Source organism: Eleginops maclovinus, chromosome 24 (assembly GCF_036324505.1).
Source record: "Eleginops maclovinus isolate JMC-PN-2008 ecotype Puerto Natales chromosome 24, JC_Emac_rtc_rv5, whole genome shotgun sequence".
In the NCBI taxonomy this organism is placed as follows: Eukaryota; Metazoa; Chordata; class Actinopteri; order Perciformes; family Eleginopidae; genus Eleginops; species Eleginops maclovinus.
The window spans coordinates 10,237,883-10,255,829 of NC_086372.1; the positions used below are offsets into that span (position 1 = coordinate 10,237,883).

Consider the following 17,947-nt stretch of genomic DNA (forward strand, 5'->3'; position numbering starts at 1 on the left):
AAATGCTGTGAGTTTTTAAATACAGTTTCCTCTTTTTAATGGTGATCATCAGAGCTGATATTCACTGGTAGAGCAGTCCCAGTTTTATTTTTAGGATGTGTATCTGGGTCAGGAAGGCTTTTGAGTTTAAAGGGTGTGGTGTGATGTCAGCCCAGCAGGGGGCAGCAGAGCTTCAAAACGTACTAAAGAATGATAGAATTGGAGGATGAAGCCCTCTTTATTTGATAGATAGAATGGGAGGATGAAGCCCTCTTTATTTGATAGATAGAATCGGAGGATGAAACCCTCTTTATTGTCACATACATGCACACAGCAGAGCACACACAGTGAAATTGGTCCTCTGCATTTAACCCATCCTAGTACTAGGAGCAGTGGCAGCTATTGTGCAGCGCCCGGGGAGCATTGGGGAGGGGGGATTGGAGGTGTCCGGTGCCTTGCCTAGGAGGTGAACTAGGACCTCTGCAAGTAGCAGTCCACTTTCCATATTTCAAGTCTGTTTGGGGACTTGAACCGGCGACCCTACAATTCCCAGTCCAAGCCCCTACTGACTGAGCCACTAGCTACTCATCTATAGCAGCGTCACAAACCCACAGTCCTTGTTCTCTGCAAGAAGTTCAGCTGGAGTTAACATGGTGCTTCACTGAATGCGATCTTAAGTTCAATTTATTTGCTGTTGCAATCGAGTTCAGAATATAAAGCACTGTTTTGTCAGCATGAACAGGAGTGATCCCAGCAGCCACAAACTGTATGTACATACAGGGATGTGTCTTGTAGGAGGACAAACGTTTGAATGCATTTCCTAATATTATATAAAACTAGTATTCAATTTGAAAAAGAAATCTGATACCTTTTGTTGGGGAGGGACTGTAAAAAGTCTACCTGCTGCCATTGTAGCTGTTTGCATTCACTCTGATAACGTCATGTTCACGCTCATAATGATCATTTTGGGGGCTTGAGAGGGAGGCCTGAGACTGGTAGTTTTCACATGTCTTGCTAGATCTAAAACATTTTGGGGCTTGTGCTGTTAACTACTTTCATTGGACAAATGTTGGCAACACTCTGCTGGGTTTTGTTCAGGTTTAGATACATTATGGAATATGAACTACAACTGCTCCTCCAGTGTTACCTAACCAAGCTTCAAGGGGGAGTCTGAGACGTCTGAGAAGGCAGTGACTGTCAGATATTCCCAAAAGTTTGCCTTCTCTCATTTCTTCCTTGTCAGTTTTTTAATAAGAGTAGATATCTGTGAATGAGCAGGCTGTCGGCCAGAAGCAGCTTTACAGAGCTGTGGACACACGGAGCACACAGCCATTGTCTGTGCCATTGATAAAAACACAGAATGCTGACTCTGCTGGACTGCAGTCCAACAGTCTGTCTGCACCAGCTCGTAACACCAAACCCAGACACATCCCAAACCAGCCTGGCCCGGCCCGGTTGCTCTTGGCTGGGGGTGCATGGAGTAGCTAAGCCTCTGTGCTGCTGGCCAAAGCCCTGTGGGATTACACTAATGCAGGTGGCGGGAATCCACTGCTGGTGAAACAACAGGCATGGGAAGTGACATGACATTAGAGTTCACTCTGAGCTACTAGCTGCAGTCTGTTGTTAGATACATTGGATGTTGTCCTCTACCTGTAATGTATATCTGTTCTCTGCAGTCTGAGTTCAACATGAAAGGTCACTTCTCTGCTGAGAGCTAGGGTTGGTAGTGGTGGTGCTTACCAGGTCATCTGTAGAGAAAGAGGCCTTTTGCTGCTAATTAGCTTCATCTTATTAGCATGCAGTAACAGCATTTTAGGCTTTAGCTGTTGGTAGGCCACGCTACTGTAGGACTGATGCTGTCATAAAAATGTTGAAATGTTGAGGCTCCCAGTTACCTTTACTCCCAGTTTACACCTGGGCATGAATATCTAGCCTTGGCCACTTGGCTGGTCATGGTAGCATGCTCTTGTCGTCAACCGCAATGAGGGTTTCAGGGGTCTTTAGCAACTAGCTTGGTGGGGCTAGCATGTGGCCTTTGTACCTTTGAAAGATTAGATGTCATGTTTGCGGTGGTGGCAAGATGTTTCTGACCTGGGCACAGTTTACACTTCCCCTTCACATTTATGTCCTTTCGAACAAATGAAAAGTAAGGTGTGTATCTCCAACCCTCGGAAGAGGTCTTATGCGTATCTGCCATTTTGGCTCTGTCTCCTCATCCATGAAATTGCGCGCTGAAGTTCCTTCCATTTTTTTGACATGGGTAATTAGTGCGTTATTACTTTGTGAGTGGTGTGTTTGCACAGTGAACTCTCATCACTGTGTGTGTTGTTATGTCTCCATTGAAGCACATAGCAGAACCATACAGCGTTATGTCACTGAAGGAGCTAGATGTGTGTGTCTGCTTGATGCCCCATCACTCAGGTGTAATCCCCCACCACCCTCTGCCCAGGAAGGTTTGTTTTGGCAGCCCTTGGTGTCTGGTGTGTGGAGGGCCACTGGGTTGAACCAGGGTCTGGACCCAGCAATGCCCCACCTCCCCAATTCTGCTGACGGGGCATGAGATAATGCCATTCCAGAGGGATCGTGGGTAAAGCCTCTCTTTCTGCCTCTCAGGTATATAAACCGCTGTAGAGCCGCTCTCTGAATCATCCCGCTTCTCCTCCACACTCTGTTCTCTCCATCTCACCTCCCCTCCTCCACCTGCTGAACAGGAACATCTGAGCTACACCCAGCTGTGTGAAACACTATGGATATTTCCATCCAGCACCCCTGGTTCAGACGAGCCCTGGGCTCCGTCTACCCCGCCCGACTCTTTGACCAGTTCTTCGGAGAGGGCATGTTTGACTACGACTTCTTCCCCTACACCACCTCCACCATCAGCCCTTACTACAGACAGTCCCTGTTCCGGAGCTTCTTGGATTCCTCAAACTCCGGCACCTCTGAGGTAACACCAGCACCTCCTTCCTGTCACAACTAACTTAGTTTATCTCAGACGTTCTCCCAAACAAGACAGCATGTAGTTATGATGTCTCTTAAGAAGTTCCTCATTTTCACTGCGTTTCTCTTTGTTCTTTCATAAAAAGTAAGATGCTTAGTTTAGTTTGTACCCGTACACAACTCCCTTAAACTGGATATTGTGGTTATCAATACGAAAAAGGAAAGTCTTCAGCACACTCTTAAAGGTTTGGACACTGTCTGCCTCTAATTAAAATAGGAAGTTGGTTCCAAAGAAAGGACATTTTATTTATGTATTTGAATATCTGGGATCACACAATTGTCTGAGGGGCTTTACAGACAGCACAGTCTGTCCTTAGACATCACACAGAGTCATATCATCTGAATGTCACCCAGTCTGGAGTTCTTTTACATCTCTTACTGAGCTCAACACAAACTTAAAGCTCTTAAAAATCTATTTAGACAATGTTCTTGAGCTTGTGCATTGTGCCTCCCCCCAGGTGAGGTCTGAGAGGGATAAGTACACCGTGTACCTGGACGTCAAACACTTCTCTCCTGATGAGCTCAGTGTGAAGGTGACCGGGGACTACGTGGAGATCCAGGGCAAGCATGGAGAGAGACAGGTGGGTCTGCTGCTCACTCCTAAAAGTGGTAGAGCACGTGTGTGCTGATGTGAGGCATGTTCAGCGGCATGTTTCTCAGGGGGGGCTGCTCGGTGGAAACATTGTACGTGCGGTGTATATATATTTACCAGTGATATTGCACAACAGAGGTGTTATGTAAGAAGTGAGGGAACCTTAATAATGACTCTGTTTTGCAGGATGACCACGGATACATCTCTCGTGAGTTCCACCGCCGCTACCGCCTCCCCTCCAGTGTGGACCAATCAGCATTCAGCTGCAGCCTGTCAGCTGACGGGCTGCTGACCCTCTGCGGGCCAAAGGTCAGCGGGGGGAGCGAATCCGGCCGCAGCGAGCGCACCATCCCGGTCACCCGCGACGACAAGACCAACTCTGCTGCGTCCTCCTAGATGATGAGTGTGGGGGCCACAGCCTGCATCCACAGAACCCCCTCCCTTCTTCTGCCCCCCCTCCCTCAGAGGATATCTGTGTCCTCCTGGCTTCACTCTCTCCTCTGTCTTGGCGCTCTCGCCCAGTATATTTAGTATCATCGTTTAGAGCTTTACAAAAACCTCCCCATAAGGGTGCTTATTTGCGGGGGGGCTAGAGTTGGGGGGGGGGGGGGTGCATGTCACACATCTTGTCCCAGAATTTCCATCAGTAAGCCCTGGCTGCTCCATTCTTGTGCTGACTCTTAGAACCCCCCCCCCCCCTCTTTTATTGAATATATCCTGTACTGTAGTCTAGCCTTGTTCAATGGATACCTGCTCACTGATATGAGAAGTCCATAAACATACAATAAAGCTGTATACGTCACAAAGGTACCCTGTGTGGCTCTATTCTTGGTAACTCGGTTAGGACTTTAACCAATGTCATGATGCACATATCTGCCTCACCAAAATATATCCTGGTATTGATCTTAGAAATGTCTCAGAGGATGCTTTAATGAAAAGAGAGACAGCGCTCTGAAAGTGTGACTCTTTAATGTGTCAACCTCACCAACACAGACACAGTAATGAACAATACTGAAAGCTTAACAGAGAACAGTGCAAGTAAAAAAAGGAGTTACCGTTCAGAAAATAAAAGGCTCCTCTCACTTTGATAATGAAATGTACAATAAAACTACGAACTGTATATTCTCTGCTGACTGCACTGACACACTGACGAGGTGCAGGGCGGTCAGACAGCAGGAGGACCGAAGACACCACTCTGCTTACCTCCCCGGCTCTGGACACACACACACACACACACACACACACACACACACACACACACACACACACACACACACACACACACACACACACACACACACACACACACACACACACACACACACACACACACACACACACACACACACACACACACACACACACACACACACACACACACACACACACACACTCTCTCTTAGTTCATCCTGTCAACATTTCAAATAAGCTCCCGAACATTGTATCTGAGTGAGTGGCACCTGTTGGAGGGTCTGTAGGTCCTCCAGGGTCTGCTGGGCGGCCAGTCTGAGGCGCGGCTGCACGCTGGAGGTCAGCCGGCTCACAGCAGCCTGCAGCCGGGGGTCCAGCAGGGAGGGGGCCAGCAGGAGCAGCAACTCCTCTTCCAGCAGCACCGACTGCAGGAGACGCACAGAGTGGAGGCACACCTCCCAGTCTCCGTCTGGCAAATAAATTGGGCTTAATTTTCTGTATGTTCGGACGCCCCTGGACTACAACATAACGTTTAAGTGTGTGTGTTGCAGTTCTCCTCACCGTCCAGCAGGGTGCAGATGAGCGGCAGGAGTCCTGGGTTGTCACTGAGGCACTTCAGTCCCCTCACACTGATACTGACATTATACAGAGCCATCAGCATCAGCCTGCAGACACACACACACACACACACACGCACACACACAGTTTGAGTGGCAGCACAGCACTGACACCTGCTGCTGCACACATCACACACCAACATGGTTAATACTGACTTTCAAATAGGGCCAACTACTGAATGAGCACATTTGTAGTTTTCATTCAGTGTGCACACGCTTTCACTCTTTCTGTAAGTTTATGGACACTAGTGTACATGAAATATGGAGAACAGTGAAGCTAAAGGCTGTGTGTGTGAAGCTTTCCACCACAGCTCCACGTACACTTTGAGTTTGGGGAAGACCCCCGGCTTCATCAGCTCCAGCATCATCATCAGAGTGTCCAACAGGTCCTGAGCCGAGGTGGAGAGGAAGTCCCGCCCACACGTCACTGCTGCGATGTCTGATTGATAAGATAAGACAGGGCAGGTCTTTTATTTTGAACTGAATGTCCTGATATTGCCTGAGTGGCTACTTGGAGCGGCCTGCTACCACCTTGAAGTGAAAAGAGTCTTTGATTATGGAGAATCTGTGAACTCACTGGTAATCGTTCCAGCCAGAGCAAGCACAAACTGGTGCTCATGGGAGTTATGGTCCTCGGTCTGAGTCTTCTCGTCTTCGTCAAGAGACCTGACGAAGCTTTCCAGAGTCTGAGCAGATACAGCCAGGAAGGACTGCAGCTTCCCCTGCACACACACACACACACACACACACACACACACACACACACACACACACACACACACACACACACACACACACACACACACACACACACACACACACACACACACACACACACACACACACACACACACACACACAATACAACTACATATTAGGAGCTGTCAACTGATGTCACTGTTTAATGTGAAACCCTGAGAGTGCTTGTCATTGGGATCAGTATAACACACACACACACACACACACACAGACACACACACACGGTGCAGAGGACTCACATCAGCCAGCCAGCGTGTGACCGTGTCCGCTCCGGAAGAGCAGCTCCACAGCAGACTGCAGGCTGCTGATCCCAGAGCAGAGCAGAAGTCTGCCTGCTGCTGCAGCTCTTCTCCACCCTGCCACAGCTGCTCCCGCAACAGCAGCTTCTCCTGCACACACACACACACACACACACACACACACACACACACACACACACACACACACACACACACACACACACACACACACACACACACACACACACACACACACACACACAACATGGAGTCCAATCATTGATCTGACCGTTGTGTAAAGTATTGAATCCCTTTCACAGTGTGACCCCCACAGTAAACAGCATCACAGAGCCTGCCCCCCACCTCTCTCTCTTTCTGACATTCAGTCTGCACTGCCTCCAACCGGGCCTGGAGGTGCACACAGTCCTGTTGCTGCTGCTCCTGCTCCTGCAGAAGGTGCTCCTTCACTACACACACACACACACACACACACACACACACACACACATACACATACACACACACACACACACACACACACACACACACACACACACACACACACACACACACACACACACACACACACACACACACACAAAGCAATTACATTCTCCTAAATATTTCTTTTCACACCATGCGTTGTGGTTGTTGCGTACTTGTGTGGACTGCCCGAGCTTTATGCAGCATCTCAATCAGGTCCCGGTTCAGGACTCTGGGCAGGAACTCCCTCAGCTGCATGACTTCTGTGGACAACTTTTCCAAATCACTTTTTCTCACTCTGACGAAACCATCCTGAAAGAAAAAGATAGAGCTCAATGGATTTTCAAAAAAAGGTGTTAGGTTAGTATGACCCATATCCAGCTAATCTGCACAAAACACACAGGTATCATAAGATGACACATCATATGATCTTTAGGAGATAAACAACGTCTGGACCACAGCTCACTCATCTTCTAACACAAAGCCCAGTTTTACTTCCTTCTCATTAATTCATATTTTCAATCATTCAGCACTCATTTTACAAATAATGTAAAGATATTAGAAACAGGTTTGAAACAATGGTTAGTGGTTACTCATTGTAAACTGCTTTCAAGTGCATCTCAATGGTTTATAGCCACTCATTGATTCAGAAAATTGGACCATAGACTGGGGGGGGGGGGGTCGTATTGATGTTTCACAGCAGTGTGGTATGAAAAGGCCAGCCCTACGGTGAATAGTGTTTCTATAGTAAAGTGAAATACCTGTTTCCTCGCCTTTTTCTTTGCGCCATGACTCAGAGACGGAGACTTCCCGCCCAATGACGACGCCATCTTGTGGTTGGTGTTGTTTTCTTTTACTTCTGCTGTCCACTTTCCCATCAGATGCCTCCGTGTTCTCCGTCACACTGTCAGACTCCAGTCCGGGTTTTGTGGCTCCCCCGCCCCGGAGAGCAGCTTAACGTTATCTCCTCTTTCTTTGTGTTTCAACCTCTTTAGTCTGCTCCGAGGGACGGGGAACACTGGGGAAAGCCACTTTTATACTTCACCAATGTCTGGGGGACTACACGCGGACTTCTCCAATGAAGAAGGCTTTATCAGCCGGTTTCCCGTCCACCGTGCTTGCAGGGATGGAGACGTTGATGCTTTGGTGTCCCTGTTCCAGCAGCTCTCAGACCCAGCTCCTCTGACTGCTGAGGACCCGTGCTACGGATGGAGCCCCTTACACTGGGCTGCTCACTATGGCCAGGTAGGGATTACCGCTAAATGAATGTCTACATTAAGATGTACACATCGAAGAGTATTGTCATTTACAGTTAAACTATTCCGCGAACAAATGTATCCTACATTTACTTAATAGATATACTAAAAAGTAGTTAAGACACTTTAGTTAACTGTACTCAACCTGAATCCCGGTGTCTTCTCGTACTATTTTACCATAACAGGGCGGTGGGTTAGCGACCAGCATGAACCGTAATTAAAGGTGGATATTTTATGGATATCATTTACTATCACCTTTATATTTATATATATTTATTTATATATATTCTCCTTTTGTTCTAAACCGCCTCTGTTACAGCTGTTTCACTGTACGAGTACAATAAAGTTTTTGGACGAAAATAAAAAAACGAATCACGTAAGAGGATTTTCATTGGTTCCAGTGGAGCCAATGGGTGGTCAGGCGCCAAAACAGCCCTAGGTAAACAGGAAAAGATATATTTCATGGAATCATTCTCTTTATACCTCCATGTGTCATCACAATAATAATACTTCATTTCATAGTGCTTTTCTTTGTTCTCAAAGTCGCAAACCAACATTACTGTAATACTTCTTAACCAAGTTTATCCAAGAAGTCTAAGCTTTCGGTCATAACGAAACAACAGTCCACTAACATGACCCCTGGTGTGTGAGGGTGACATTATTGTTTGTTCATCATACCAATTCCAATAGTCTGATTATCGCTGTGTGTTTTTTGTTTGTGCAAACAGCTCGAGTGTGTGGTGCGCCTGGTGCAGATGGGTTGTGAGGTGAACACAGTGACCAGCCGCTTCCACCAGACCCCAACACACACCGCAGCGTTCGGAGGACACCCCCACTGTGTGCTGTGGCTGACTCAGGCCGGAGCTGATGTCAACATGCAGGTCAGTCAGCACCATCAGATCTCTGAGACCACATGTAGCACTGCATTTTAAAGTGTCCCATCTGCAGGCTGACACTGAAACTGAGATTTGTGAATTCGCCTTTCGCTAAGCCACACCCTAGAATGCAGACTGGCCAATCACAGCGGAGCCAACATCTGAACTCTGACAAAGCTCCCACACTTTCATGACAGCACTCTATTGACTGTCTCAGATTTTCGTACTTTTAACTCTGTTGTTTGTGGACTATACGAAAGATATGGTTAAACGTTGCGCCTGGGGCACTTTGTAGGACTGATAGTCGTTACCCAGAGAGGTTGGAGGGGGGTGTTTGTTTTTCCCCCTTCCCCAAACCAAAATCAAAGCCTGGCAAGTGTCGCCTGTGGATTAAACTGTGTGGACGTCCTCACTCTCAGCTGAACCCCTCAAGGATGGACCGGCACACTTTGGTGTGTTCTGATGTAAGACTTTAGTCTTTAACCCTACAGTTAAGTGAACCTATTCGGTATTCTGTGATTTCAATCTACATATGGTTGTTGTATTGGCAGAAGATGGGTCGCCTGTTTCTGTCTGTCTTGGCCCTGGCCACAACGATTGCTGTCTCGGGCCGTGGTGTTACTTTGACACCTCTGGGTTTATGCCACTGTTGTGGTAAGCTTGTGGAGGACTGTAGTTCTAGGCCTACAGACATGTTGGCGTTTTGTGTTTTACAGAGGTCCAGGGTATGGATAAGCCCGATGATGCGGACCTAACGAAAGATCACCTCGTTAATTACAGCTAGCCTGCTAACGTTGCCTATTATGATACGCTAGCATATAAGGCTATACAATGTTATAGGTGCTTAGTACTTTTGCTTTATAATAACGACAGTAATAGTGAAGACCCACCCAGCTTTACAGGAACAGTGTTGCTCGTTGACATCATTTGTGCCAGCCTCCGTCTGGACCATCAGCTGATGTGGCAACTCACTTTCACCTCTATTTTGATCCTTTATGCTCACTTTTTGTTACCTTGATGTCCTGTATGTAACCCTCAAAGGCATACTGTGAACCTCCCTGTGTACTTCGGTCAGAAACAGCATTTGCTGCTTTGTAAAAGCCGGACAGCAGTTCAGCTGGAAGAGCTGTCCAAAACGCCATGTTGAAAGTGTGTTTGTCGACTTAGCAACAATAACCAAGGGGGGGCGGGGCTTAGAGAAAGGTCAATTACAGCGTTTCTTTACTCCTTTTTTTCTGGAGAGGAAGTAAAGAAACCATAACTCTGGATGTGTTTGTTGTTGGAGATGCAACATATGACTCAGCAGCTTTAAGACGTGATTTTACGCTTTGCTCTGATGCAGGATTTCAACACGTCTATAGTGATGTCTATCATGAAGTGTTTTTTATATTACCTCTTGTGAACCCACATTCCCTCTGTCCCCAGGATCTTGTAGGTGAGGCTCCCATCCACAAGGCGGCTCGCTCAGGTAGTGTGGAGTGTATCCAGGTGCTGCTGGTAGCGGGGGCTAAAGCACAGTGAGTATTGTGGGACCTCTGCTCAGGTGCTGGGGCGTAACAGTTCCTATGTCAGCGTAATGCCAACTTCTTATTAGCTGTTTGGGAGGGAACCGGCCACACTGGTTTACTTCTATAGTCATCAATTATTGGCCCTTCCCTTACAGAAGAGCTCAAAGTGGATGTTAACATGTCATGTGATGATGTGGAGAAGGTTGACCAAAGCAGGAAGTCTCATGAGAGACACACTGAGGAAAAGGCAACGTTTCCATTTACAGACCAATACAAACATATCTATAAATGTGTAGTAAACATTTGAATCATTCTCATCCTTAAACATTCATCCCAAAACTGAGAGGGAAAGAACAGATCAGTTCAGCTTCTGATGCTTTTGTGTAAAGTAGCTTCTCTGCTTCATCAGTGAAGAGGTCGTGTAGAACCTGTTGAATGTGTTTGATGTGTCCTGACATGTTACGTATCAAAATGATTACTAAGATGTGCTTTTGGCTTCCCTTTTCAAACTGCAAACACCCTGCACGTTCTGATGTTTTACAGCGATTGAATTTGAACTCGATTTTCTTGAGTAATCCCCGAAAAAGAGGCAGCAATCGCAATAAGCTCAGCAGAGCGCGCCACATGTTGGCTCTACCCTCTCTGCAGCGGCACTCTGGCCAGGTACTTCCTGCAGTGATTGGTTTAATCATAGTCATGTCCTGACCTGCATGCTAACTCTGCTAACACACTCAGGAGTGTAGGAAGCTCAGCCTCGGGGAGGATGTGCTTTGTTCAAATACTCATTATGTACAGTAAGAATAAACCCATGTCTTAACATATGCCTTTAATCCAAAAGCATTTTTTATACCAAGCGGAAAAAAATGTGTTGTATAAATAAACCTATTATTTTATAAACCGATAATAATCTATATTTGAATGTGCTCAGGTTAACCAGTATTATACCATCCACATAGATATTTATAGGAACTATAACATGTAATACCATGTGCTTCATTTGTCGTATTTTATTCATTGTATATAATATCATATTTCACTCATGATGTCATTTAATATTTTATCCTGTTTCTTAGTGAGTGTGTTGCGGGGGGGTGTTGTCTGATGTTGATCCCTACCTGCTCTATGAGAGCCTCTGACCTCCAGGCTTCATGTGATCTGTGCTGAGTGTTAAAGATGGCCGACAGGAAGCAGTTTGTCTCACTTCCTCTTCCTGTTCAGGTTAAGGAATGCCAGTGGGCAGACAGCAGCGGACCTGGCGCACGCTCACGGCTTCCTCGACTCTTTCTGCTTCCTTTCCAAGACCAAGAAGCTGCTGCAGCTGCATGTGAGGGGGGGGCAGAATGGAGACAGCGCGCCCTGTGGTCCGGGCCTGCTCAGCCGGAAGAGGCTGCTGACGGCCGGGGACAGCAGGGACCTGAAGAAAGCCCGGGGGGACAGTAAGACATGATTCATGTTATAATGCACAGGGACACTCACTGTGAACAGCTGTGTGATGTCACTTCCTGTGTGTCTCCTGCTGCAGTGCTGGTGCAGATGCAGGTTGGAGGAGGTGGAGAAGAGGATCTGGAGAGCGTTGCCATGGAGTCGGCCCCGGAGCTCCTCTCAGGTGGGACTGCAGCTGTTCTCTGATGAGACATTATGTTGACAGCATAATCTGCCAATTCTTTTCTAGATTATTCCGTGAAAGCTTTGGTGTATACAAATGTTTTACATCAAATCTAATGGACAGATTTTGTGTTTCAGCATCAGATGAGCACCCCCCACCCCCCAGCAGCCGTCCCCTCCCTCTACCCCTCGCTGAGCACCAGGAACAGCAGCCAGCCTCCTCAGCCAATCAGCATGCAGCATTAGCATCCACTCAGCACTCCTCCGCAGACATGTGCGGCTCGCTGCACCAGAGCGGCAGCCCCAGCAGCTGCGTGTCCCACCGGCCAGCTTGGGGGGGGCTCAGGGGAACGGACTGCAAGGACTTCATGCACTACGGACACTACCATGGCTTCGGAGACACGGCGGAGGAGCTGAGTGACAGCTCCCAGGCGGAGCACAGATACAGGCAGGCAGTGGCCCACCTCCACCCACACTCATAGGGGGGGGGGGGGCTGCTCGTCAATAAGCATCATTGAACACACACGTACTGTCAAACCCAGAGTAACCACAGACACCCAGCACCTGCAGTTCCTGTTACTCCACTTCCTCTCAGCGGCCTCTCATGGTCTTCATCAGCAGTTGGGACCGGTCACATCTGAAGCAGAGCCTCTACCCCCCCCCCCCCCCCCCCCCCCCCCTACAAGTCTTTTTTACATGTTGTATTTTTGATATAGTCACCAGAACACAGGAAGCCTGGCACCAAAATGTCCAGCCGAGGAAAAAAGTATCTTCCCACAGAATCTAACCACTGGTCTGGGATTTTGGTATTAAATTACAGTCAAATGCACCATTTAGAAACTTCTTCAGAGCTTTTTGGTTCATCTTAAACAGAGAAATGTCAAATGTGGGGCTGAGAAGAAATAATTAGGGAAATTAAACCACACTAATACTAGTCTTCTATTTGAGCAAATACCTCAAAATACCTCCAACACCTCAACTACCGTGCATGTAAGGCTACCCAGTTTTCCATTGGCAGATTATTTTTGATTTAATGGCTCAGAGGGGGGGGGGGATCACCTGCACTCTACCAAAAGCATCACCTGCACTCTACCAAAGGGAATATATATTTTTTCAATGTTTTGGGCAACCAGTGCCTTTAATGCAGGGTAATTCAGAAACGGGGAGACAGAGGGGAAGAGACTCAAGCCGGATTCGAACCTGGGTCCAAACCCCTGTATATGGCCGCCTGCTCTACCCAGTGAGCTATACGACGGCCTCAAAGGGAATATTAAAAAGCATTTGTTATTTGTGTTTTAGAGCAGATGAATGTGTGATCTGACAGCGTTCTGTAGTCTTAGGGAATCGCTCGGATTGTTGTGCTGAAGAAATGCTGCCTCTTTTTCTACACCCTTTTGTACTGCTTCTGGTTTCGCCTCTTTGCTATTAAAACATTTTGCAGTTTCATAAAAAAGGTACAAGCTGATGTTTGTCTCTGTGTTGGGAGGGGTTCTCATCATTAAATGTGCCAATCAGACATTAGTTTTCTTTCAGTGACATCATACAGACTACCTGGATCAATAAGCCGCACTACAGGTGAGAGGAAAGGTGTTTCTGATTTTAGGTGAACTGTCCCTTCAAGACAGACACTCGCTGGAGCTGTCCTTAAAAAGGTATCGAATCAAATCCAGGAAAACTCATTAAAATGCTTTATTTCCATAATATTTAAAATAGAGGGGACAACATCTGAAATAAAGTTATCTAGAGTGCATCACCGGGCCCCCCCGAGGTCCAGCTGAAAGGTCCTCTGCAGGCTGGCGATGCTGGCGTCCAGCGCTGCCAGCCCGTCCCTGAACGCAGCCTCCGCCCGGCTGTCCAGGGTGGAGCCGGACCTGCTGCTCCAATCAGAACACACGGAGCTGTCAACGTGGGACAGTAGCCCCCACCCCCCCTCCTTGGCCTCATCCGGACACAGTGATTGGTCGGTCAGGACGACGGCAGGATGTGATGAAGTGTCTCTCAGCGAGACAGAGGTGGCTGTGTGTCCTCCTCTCTCTGCAGACACACACATAGGCGGAGCCAGAGACAGCAGGAAGTGTGTGATGCGGTCAGGGGGGGGCACAGGGGGCTCCTGTCTCTGCTGCTGTGGGAGGACACCGGCTTGGGTTGACTCCAGAATCTGAAGAACCCTGAAAAAGACAGAGGAAAGGATGTTCTCACTCTTGACAGACACAGACACACAGACACACACACACACACACACACACCTGTTACAGTTTTCTCTCTCTTCTAGTTGTTGCTGGGCGAGTGAAGAGTACTTAGTCTTCTCCCGCTCACTGTCCCGCAACCTGCTTCTGGTGGCCTCCAGGTCTACACACACACACACACACACAACATAAAAACTGTATCGGATTAAATTACTCTTTTTATAATAACTGAGCCATCTGAAGTCCTCTGCTCAGAGGACACGCCCCCACCTGCTGTGAGGAGTGTGTTCTCCTCCTCTCTGTCCCTCAGCTGGCTCTGTGTGTCCCTCAAGGCTTCCCGTACTCCTGTCAGCTCCTCCTGCAGCTCCTGCAGCTGGGACTGAGCGCCTTCCAGCTGCTCCTGCAGAGCACACACTGTGGAGAGGAGCAGGGGTCAACCAGAGAACACACACACACACACACACACACACACACACACACACACACACACACACACACACACACACACACACACACACACACACACACACACACTTTACCTGCAGAGTTGATGAAGGGCTCTGTGCCGTGTAATGCTGCCTTCTCCCTCTCCTTTAGCTGCTGGTTCAGAACCCTGACCCGCCTGGGACACGCAGGGAACGGGTTTTAGAGTTTTCTTCATGATCATTGAATGTTTGATTGTCCATGAAGAGAGCTGGGTACCTGCGGAGCTGACAGTTCTGGTTCTGTACTGAGGAGAGTTCCCCTGCAGTCTGCACGGGACCCCCAACATCCATCAGCTGGGAAGACAGGCTCTGCTCCAGATGACTGAGCAGCCTCTCTGCTGTACTGCCTACACACACACACACACACACACACACACGCAAAATGTAATTACGTGAGACATTTGTCCTGACCAGCAACTGATCACACACACACACACACACACACACACACACACACACACCTTGTCCTGTGATCAGAGCCTTCAGCTCCTCCAGCAGATGCTGCACCGTCCTTCTCCCCCCCACGCTCTGTGTGTCCTCGGTAACCATAGCAACCTGTCCCGGCTCCAGCATCGTGTCTGGCTTCTGGACGCTGCAGGTGTGCGAGTGTGTTTGTCTGACGGCTGGGTGTGTGTCCGTGTCTCTTACAGGAACACACTCCTCCTCTTCCCCATCGCCATCTGACAGACAGGATGTGGGCGGAGCTTCAGAAGCAGACTGGGGGTCAGACAGAGGTGGAGGGGTGGGGGGGCGCTTGTGTGGCAGCAGGGTGGGGGCTCGTTTCTGAGGGGGGAGGAGCTTCTGTGGTGAGACAGCAGCAGCAGCAGGTCCTCGCTGGACTGACAGACGGCTCCTCTGGTCTGGAAGTGGAGATAAGTTATTATTTGTTCAATCATTTAGTGGAGTCAAAAGAACTGTAGTGGATCCGAACTGTAGTGGATCCGAACTGTAGTGGATCCAAACTGTAGCGGATCCGAACTGTAGTGGATCCGAACTGTAGTGGATCCAAACTGTAGTGGATCCAAACTGTAGCGGATCCGAACTGTAGTGGATCCGAACTGTAGCGGAGTAGAGGAATAAAGCGAAACCGAATTAAAGTAGAAAGTAAGGTCAAAGTAAAGCTGCTGCAGGGCTCTCAGCTCACCAGCGGAGGGCGCTGTGCTGCTGAGTCTGAAGCTCAGTGTCTCCTCCAAATGTCAAATAAAGTGAACACGCACACGCACACACACACACGCACACACACACACACACACACACCTGTGTTCCCAATGGTCTTCTTCCTTAGTAGGGTGGAGGGTCTTGATTTAGCTGCTCTAAGCGTCACTCCTTTGGTGAGGCCTGGCAAGGTTTCTACAAACACACACATTACATCATTAAGACTTAAGCTGCAACCAGAGGACAGTTGGTCTCTTGCTTTCAAAATAAATGTGATTATGTTTTTCTCAAATCAGCGATGAGATAATAAAGTGAAAGTTGGAGCATTTCTTGTATCCAAGTATTGGCTGTCATATAAAAGGCCACGGCTGAATAAGAAAACCCTTCTGACCTGCCTTCTCAGCTTGAAGCATGCCCCCGAGCAAGGCAGCACAGCGGTCCAGCCCCCGGTGCAGATTGGTGACCTGAGAGACAGAAAACAGACGTCACTACACACCAGCCATGTGGAGACCGCATTGCCATGAGTTCCCTGTACACATGCCTCTCATGTGTTTAGTACCCATCAAGCCCCCTGCCTCACCTGGTCCTCAGAGTCTGTGGAGTACAGAGAATATGCTGGCTCAGCGCGGACTGCTGCTCCTGGGTTTTGGGGAGTGCTAAAAGAAACATCACATGTATAAGAAATGTGTGGAGTGAAAAAAAAAGGAGAATGAAAGCTTGTGCTCTCACCGTCTCCGGGACAGCTGCACTCTGCCTCCTCTGGTCAGCCTGCCTGACGTCACCACCTGTCAGTCACACGTCTGTTTAAACTCTTATAGAGCTTCAAAGTATGTATAGTTAACACTTACTGTATTTTACAAAATCATGCAATCTGAAGCGCAGCTCTATTACCCTCCCACCCGCAGGCACAGGGAGTAACCGATTCCATGTAAAGGGATGAAGTGATCAGGATACAGTTACACTTTAAAGAACAATAATCAGATGACTGTAACACGTGCAACAATGGGGATTACAATGAGACAATACTTTCTAAAATAAGACACAATATCTTACAAAGCACATGCACACACACCTTCCTGAGTCTCACACCAGGTGGATGGCAGGTGTTCCTATAACTAAACTCACTTTGATCGTATACATTGTCATAAAACACCTATTTAAAAAACATCGTATTGATATTTATTTTCTCTTTTATTTATTTGCATTGCATTTGATATTGAGGTCATCCAAAATGAATCAGGTTAGATTAGGTTACATTTCTGACATGTTCTCCCCAGCCCTGCTCCCTTGGCAGTCATGTACTGTCTGTGTTATTGCAATACAGGTAGAAAGATATTAGAGAAGAAGGGGAACACAACAGCTAGCTTCAGCCTCACTGCTGGAGAGCCCCCTGCTCACAATGACAACAGTGGAGGGTGTGTGTGTGTGTGTGTGATGCTACCTACTGATGAAGCTAAGCTAACAGGTGGTTAGCTTGTGTGTTCAGTGGAGCTTTATTCGGTCTCACCTTTCCTGTAGCTGTTCCTCTCATGGTGAGCTGGCTCCTGCAGTGTGCTACCACACACACAGACACACTTCTTATTATTATATCCTATATCTATGGTTTTCCCTGCACGGATCATGTAATGCTGCGACTTCCGGGGGAAGCCCAAGTTTGAAACCGACAACACGAAGCAGCCGACCAATCAGATCAGAGCAGTGGGCGTTGCTATGGGGACGACGCAGGGTGGTGCAGATACACACACACACACACACACACACCATTAATTCATCAATCACTGCAGAGGCTTGGTCAGTTTATGGGTTCATGTATGGCGGAAGTCGCGTTATGCTACTTTAAACTCCTACTACACTACAGTTGTTAGCTTCTCTTTGGATTCAGACCATCAGCTAATGCAAAAAGTAAATCGATTATTAAATAAACGTATTAATATTTATAGGTTAAGACATGGAGCAGCAGTATATAAAGCTATTCCAATTAGCTCCACTTCCACCAGCTGTGACACCAACAGTAACCCAG

General features: G+C 47.8%; 4 protein-coding genes across 6 annotated transcripts; 2 read left to right on the plus strand and 2 right to left on the minus strand.

Moving 5' to 3' along the window:
• Positions 1-2,613: 2,613 nt before the first annotated feature.
• On the plus strand, positions 2,614-4,378 carry cryaa (crystallin, alpha A). Its single transcript, XM_063878111.1, has 3 exons — positions 2,614-2,923; positions 3,435-3,557; positions 3,755-4,378. Exons 1-3 carry the CDS (start codon positions 2,726-2,728, stop codon positions 3,962-3,964), a joined length of 531 nt encoding a protein of 176 aa, XP_063734181.1. The 5' UTR covers positions 2,614-2,725; the 3' UTR covers positions 3,965-4,378.
• hsf2bp (heat shock transcription factor 2 binding protein) lies at positions 4,322-8,440 on the minus strand. Of its 2 annotated transcripts, XM_063878108.1 has the most exons (9): positions 7,619-8,440; positions 7,034-7,169; positions 6,738-6,841; positions 6,375-6,524; positions 5,954-6,098; positions 5,698-5,815; positions 5,321-5,424; positions 5,029-5,228; positions 4,322-4,781 (listed from the first exon to the last, which is right to left on the minus strand). In XM_063878108.1, the coding sequence occupies exons 1-9, from the start codon at positions 7,733-7,735 to the stop codon at positions 4,734-4,736; spliced, it is 1,122 nt and encodes a 373-aa protein (XP_063734178.1). In that variant the 5' UTR covers positions 7,736-8,440; the 3' UTR covers positions 4,322-4,733. The 2 variants fall into 2 exon arrangements, with proteins under 2 accessions (XP_063734178.1, XP_063734179.1); XM_063878109.1 differs by lacking the exon at positions 6,375-6,524.
• Positions 7,719-13,591, plus strand: ankrd10a (ankyrin repeat domain 10a). The gene is made up of 6 exons (XM_063878110.1): positions 7,719-8,102; positions 8,842-8,994; positions 10,414-10,505; positions 11,715-11,932; positions 12,019-12,102; positions 12,240-13,591. The coding sequence occupies exons 1-6, from the start codon at positions 7,905-7,907 to the stop codon at positions 12,581-12,583; spliced, it is 1,089 nt and encodes a 362-aa protein (XP_063734180.1). The 5' UTR covers positions 7,719-7,904; the 3' UTR covers positions 12,584-13,591.
• Positions 13,592-13,774: 183 nt separating this feature from the next.
• Positions 13,775-17,574, minus strand: ccdc14 (coiled-coil domain containing 14). Of its 2 annotated transcripts, XM_063877962.1 has the most exons (11): positions 17,435-17,574; positions 16,657-16,712; positions 16,508-16,583; positions 16,319-16,391; positions 16,030-16,122; positions 15,234-15,632; positions 14,990-15,119; positions 14,827-14,909; positions 14,558-14,701; positions 14,348-14,450; positions 13,775-14,269 (listed from the first exon to the last, which is right to left on the minus strand). In XM_063877962.1, the coding sequence occupies exons 1-11, from the start codon at positions 17,456-17,458 to the stop codon at positions 13,852-13,854; spliced, it is 1,599 nt and encodes a 532-aa protein (XP_063734032.1). In that variant the 5' UTR covers positions 17,459-17,574; the 3' UTR covers positions 13,775-13,851. The 2 variants fall into 2 exon arrangements, with proteins under 2 accessions (XP_063734032.1, XP_063734033.1); XM_063877963.1 differs by lacking the exon at positions 16,657-16,712 and having other exon boundaries at positions 17,435-17,519.
• Between the last annotated feature and the right edge of the window lie 373 nt (positions 17,575-17,947).